Here is a 6,000-nt window from a genome sequence, read left to right as displayed (position 1 = left end):
ACCTCAGAAAAAAATTTGTGCTTTGGGTTTATTTTTGTGGATCTCCATTTTCTTGCTTAAAATGAAGTCTAAATAATTCTGGGTACTTTAGCTGGAGAGACCTACTAGGAAGACAGCTGCCTAAGGAGTATGGTTCAGGGATACGAGGAGCACCCCCTCTGTAAACCCAGCAGGCAACCCATGCCTGCTTGCTGAAGCCTGAGGTGTCAGTACAAGTGCTGACTTTAAAAAGGGGTTAAAACTCCAGTGTCTGCAGGAGCTGGCAGCAGATAGGAGTGGAGCATTTGTGGGCGGGGACAGGCCAAGCGCTTGGTCTCCTCCAAAAGAGGCTTCGGCTTTTCTGTCACCACAAGTGAACACAGGATGCAAAATCTTACAAGTTTTCAAATTAACCCAGAAATTATGACTTTGATGAAACCTCCGATTTTAAAATGTTGGCAACATTTTTTTTTCCTCAAAAAGCTAAAAACCGGGGCGCCTGGGTGGCTCAGTCGGTTGAGCGTCCGACTTCGGCTCAGGTCATGATTTCACAGCTCGTGAGTTCGAGCCCCGTGTCGGGCTCTGTGCTGACAGCTCAGAGCCTGGAGCCTGCTTCTGTTTCTGTGTCTCCCTCTCTCTCTGCCCCTAACCCACTCACATTCTGTCTCTGTCTCTCTCAAAAATAAATAAACATTAAAAAAAAAAAATTAAAAAAAAAAAAAAAGCTAAAAACCTTTTTTATGGGCAAACCGGAAGAGTTTGACTTGTAAAGTAGTAAAAGCCTCTAAAACTATAAATCCTTCCGGGGTAAGACTGAATTTCATCGATGTTTCCTACTGGAGTCTATGGGAGAACATTTCAGCCTACTTCTGAGAATTGGTTTTGTTTGGGCAAAGTAGGAATACTCTGAATGCTTCACGCCGCTGTCTCAGCCAAGGTGGCTTATCCCTGCTTATTGCTCACATCATGGATACATGGTCTAGTATACTGATGTTTATTATAATCTTTTTATATATTCTCACTTCTTAAAATCTGACAAAAGATTCCATGAAAACAGTGAAGGAATTCTAGATATCAGAATTTTATTTAATGAAATCAAATGTCGTGCCATCTACGTTTACCCCTACCTTATATATGATTATTTTTACAAGGATTCAGACTCTCAGTTACTTAAGATTAAGATTCCTTGAAAGTTTTCCTAGAATAAACTGATTTGCTTCATTTTCCCTGCTTTTGGCTAGATGACTACCTTATTCAGTATCTCTCATCTTCCTTCTGAGATTCGATACGAATATATCCTTAGCAGTATTCGTAAACCAGCATTAAGACAGCAGCCCATAAAATAAGAGTGTTATACTCCCCTAAGTAAGGAATGGGGACAATGTATTAATATCAGCAACTGTAATAGTTATAGCTGCTACCATTTAATTATTACTCTGGTACTTCGTACTCATCATCTCTAGTCCTCAAAATACCCCTATTAGATTGGCATGATTGTCCTCATTTTACAAATATAAGCTCAGAGGGAAGAGTTAACATGCTCAGAGTATCAAAGACAATAGTGACAGAGGTAAGCATTATACCCAAGATTGTCTGGTTCACTGCATCTTGAGGTTCCCATTTACAATTTGGCCACAGTTTGAAACTATTAATGGCTTCTCCCTTGTTGGCCCTCTTTGAGTTTAGAGATAAAAAAATGAATATACAGCTCTTGCCTATAGAGATATTATGCTCCACAGTGAAGACACAAAGATGTATCTTCGAAACCATGTGGCTGGCGGGAGGCAGACCCAAACTACAGCTGGTATTGAGAGAACGAGCAAGCTTAGAGTGTGGTCGAGGAAAGTTCAATCAGGTGGGTGATACTCTAAACTGAATGTTTAGGAATGAGTAAGAATTAGGTTGAAGAAATGGGGGAAGAATGTTCTAGGTGAAATACAGCATAAATAGATGTGTGATGTTTGCGGTCAATTGAAAGGTGGTATACTCGCATACATGTAAGCAGGAGATGAGGTGCTTACTGTAGACTAGAAGCGACATTGAAATGGTATACAGTTAGAGTTGGCTTAAAAAAGGAACATCCTAGCAGCCAAGTGAAGGATGGAACGGAGGACACAGCAATTTCAGGATTCTTGTTTTTAACTACTTTGTTCTCAGAAAAATTTTCCTAGGAGAGACTTACTTTGGACATATATACTAAATTAACTTGCCATTATTACCAAGTGCATTGTTAAAAGGAAGCACAGTTCAATAATTTCATCTTTGCATCAAAGGTAAATTGTTATGAATTAATGAGACCACAGTAGGACACACGGCCGCTGGCACTGGCCAGCATCGTGGATGCATCAATACAGTACCTCTTCTTAAGAAATAAAGATGGAAACATTGTCAGCAGAAATCACAAATTTATTAACTCTTAAATATATCAGTCATTTACCATTATGGCAAGAAATATATACAGTGTCCCATGGTAAACTGCAGTGTTTCAAAATGATAGAAGATAATAAATGTGTAATTCAGTTGTGGTGGAGAGAACAAATCACAATTGCCTCACATCTTAGTGCGGAAGACAAACTTGATCTATGGTAATACTTCAACACCACATGCTAAGTTAGAAGTGTAAAAAAAAAAACCACTATACCTATTAATTTTAAAATACATGTATGCCACGTATAGCCGCTTCACAAAAAGGTAGAAGAAATCAAAAAGGGAAAAACGAGGCCATTACTTTTCACAGATCTCATTGGCAGGTTAACATGGCTCAATACATTTACTGTATATATTTATTTTAAATATATATTTTTAAATCGTGTAATTATCAGAAAAGCTTCAATCCATCTACCATACATCCACTAGCAACAATATCTAAAGTGATTAGTAATCAACACAGAAAGGTGAAATGAGAGAAAGAGGGAGGGTTGTTTTTTGTTTAGTTTTTTGCTTCTGCTTTAAAAATAGGCTTCTGAAGATTGTGAATTACTATTGTTAAAATAATGCTGATGAAGATACCATGCACTAGAAAGCATTTCAGGGAAGAGAAACTGCCTCACAGGAGTTGAGAAAACAAAGGAGAAATGAGAAGCACAAAGAAAATCCAGGCATTTCCCTTTTCTTTTTAAACTGGAAAATCCTAACTCCTCACAGGAAGATAATGTCACCAACACAAGAGAGAAGCTAAGAAAGCACACGCCACAAAGATCAAGTTCTAAACACTTAGGAGAATGGAAATCACTTGCAGACCTCTCTGACTTTAGAAAACTAGCCAGTGGTGAAGCAGGAGGGGCCCAGTCCACAAGGCAGAACTAAGTGCCTTTGCACAAAACCCTGATCCACTACAACTTGGTATTGTCCTTGCAAGTCCCCTAATTAGTAAGACACCTCTCAGGTAAACTAGGAACTCCCTGCTTTTACCTAAGTTTAAATAATTCTAATACCACCAACATAGGCTGTAGTTTGGACACAGGGATTCTAAGCAGAATTAAGAATGTTTAAAATCTTGACAACGTTTTCAGGGTCCTAAAGATGATAGGAGTGCTAGTTTAGTTACCGCCATTATGCAAATTTCACTTTCCTTTCTGTCTAGTAGTGTGTGAGAAAAGACAGAAGAGGATGGAGAAAAAGGAAGCAAACAGCAAAAAGTGAGATCAAATGGAGAAAACAGAGCACATAGGTGAGAAAGGAACAGGAAATACAACAAATTCACAACTGTGAGTATATCCTAAAGTGATCACTCGTAAATTATGTGAATTTTTCCAGTTTACGATTTGAGCAAAAACAGCATGACTTTATCTCGCTTCCACATTCTTGAGTGATTTTGCTCACATATCAACCTACTTTAATTGTTAAAGAGCAACAAAGCTTTCAACCAGGATCCCAGGATCACACTAGGAAACTGAAAGTGTTTTTTTTTTTTTTTTCCGTTTGTTTTTTTTTTCTTTTTTTTTTCTTTTTGTTAAACAAACAAGCCAAAACTGATTAACAGCAAAGAGTTTTAAAAATTTACGTTTCTCTTACAAACTGTCATTCAGAGAACAATAATTTTGAAGTCTGTTAAATCTTGGCATAAACAGAAACTTGACGAATAGGTTGTATTTGGAACATTGTGGAATTTCTTTTGACCTCCCTCTATTGTTTGCCAACAGTAATTTAAGTTTGCATGGAACATCCTCCTAGTTGAAGTGTAAACAATGTGTGGGAAGGAATATATGACAAGATGATGTATCACATATGCATTACATGTAGGACCTTCACAACTTCATGCACTCAGAAACATGCATGAAGAGGAGGAGAGGACGGCCCAGGGTTCCCATCCAGGTGCCTTGAGAACAAGAGAATGCAGAAGTGGCACTGTTGACATTTAGCTGAAAGAAAGTGGGGGAGGGGGGAGGGAGAAATAAGTTACACCGTTTTACAAAATATTGCCAAATTGTTTTGCCAAAGATGTGACTAGGGTACAATTTTATACCTTAGCTAAATTAATTGAAAATACAATGTATGAGATCTTTGCTTGCAAAAGATGAAATACACGATGTTAAGCAGAAACAAAATTAAAATAGATAACAACAGCATTAATTTTCTGTCAACTTTGTCCACACAGAGCTAAGCTGAAAACAGAAACAGGAACCCAGGCTTCAATCACATTATTGAATATAAATATGCATTGTAAGCATTCATGTTTTGTTAAAATGAATTTTGAGTTCATCCTTAGCTTTTGTCATCATTCTTAGGCTCCTTGGAAAGTTAAACCTAGAAGTCAATTTAACAAGGAATATAGCCTCAAAAGTAGATGAAACATAATGATTTAATTGGAGGTTTTTTTTTTTTTCCAACTGCTGGGAGCACTATTTCTTAAAAGCTCTGATAAGGTTCAGTGCTTTGAGTGGAGAAAATATTCACAACATTACCACACATATCTGGATCCTAATCCAAGTTAAGAAATAAATCTTAAAAAACAACACAGGCATGAATTTAATTACAGTCAACTTTCAATTATCCTCTGGAATTACCTACTATGTGAGTTTTAAATTTCAGCTTGACTTCCTCTTGTGGCCTGTGCTCATGGTCAAATACTATTATACTCAGTCAGGCACAGCCAATTAATTTATAAATTAACCTTAGTCAAGTGCTTAACAGGAATTACCTAGAAAAATGGACACCAAAAAATCCTACAGCTTGTTATAAATTAGGTCTGGATAATTGAGAGTTGTGAGAATTGACCCAGACATAATGGACTTTTAAGGCGAGAACTCCAGGATATTCTAAAATGCCAACATCCATATGCTAAGGCTCTTCTCAGAGCTTATTACCTTTAAAACAAGGGTTATGCTACAAAATGAGGCCAAACATTAGACTCAAGAGCTCATGCAAAAGTGCTATAAATTTCCAAAGACCTTTAATATTTTCCATTGAATATAATGCAAAAGAAAATATTCTTAAAGGGAAGAAAAACAGCCATGCAGCTTTTTAGTCATTAGCTCCATTCACAAAGTATCCCGGAGCAGGATGTTACTTACAAGACCCATATGTGAATGGTTTTCAGGCCTTAGATGTTTTGCCACAAAGAGGTGCTTCCTGAGAAGTTTTCTTTCCCATTTGGAATACAGGATGGCCTATTAAGAGAAGCCCCATTTAAGCCACTTGGCGTAAAATGAAGTTTTCTTAAATAGGCTCTATCCCATAAACACTTGAGGGAATTGTAGAAAAACCTTACCCTCTAGTACTGTATGATTGTAATCCCTTCCATATTAACTGTCAATTAGTGCTGTACCTCTTTGGGGTAAAAAACACACAAGCATGGGTATCTTCATTATTATATTCCTCTTGTCATTCTCTTCATTACATAGCTATCTATTTTTCCTTCCTCTACTTTTTATAAATCCAACAGTGATAAGTAATTATTAAGGCTATAGAGAAGGTCTTTGAAAACCACTGTGGTACATTATTAAACTGAGAAATTTTGATAGATTCTCTGGAGTTGAATGGCTGTTTGTATAAACTTGACTCCCCATCCTACTCCCTTCT

General features: G+C 37.2%; 1 protein-coding gene across 7 annotated transcripts in view; it reads right to left on the bottom strand.

The window, feature by feature from the left end:
• Nucleotides 1–2,367: 2,367 nt before the first annotated feature.
• The window catches only part of CAMK2D (calcium/calmodulin dependent protein kinase II delta), a 313,406-nt gene continuing 309,773 nt past the window's right edge, over nt 2,368–6,000 (bottom strand). For 6 of the 7 annotated variants that reach the window (XM_015540216.2, XM_007088183.3, XM_015540219.2 and 3 more), the window contains 2 exons: nt 5,493–5,588; nt 2,368–4,340 (listed from right to left, as the gene is read on the bottom strand). In XM_015540216.2, coding sequence (XP_015395702.1) covers nt 5,522–5,588 — 67 coding nt within the window. In that variant the 3' untranslated portion in view covers nt 2,368–4,340; nt 5,493–5,521. The remainder of the gene's footprint in view (nt 4,341–5,492; nt 5,589–6,000) is intronic. The other variant, XM_042984014.1, reaches the window with a different exon arrangement.

The sequence above is a fragment of the Panthera tigris genome, chromosome B1, assembly GCF_018350195.1.
Source record: "Panthera tigris isolate Pti1 chromosome B1, P.tigris_Pti1_mat1.1, whole genome shotgun sequence".
NCBI lineage: Eukaryota > Metazoa > Chordata > Mammalia > Carnivora > Felidae > Panthera > Panthera tigris.
This window is presented reverse-complemented; position numbering and strand designations above follow the sequence as displayed.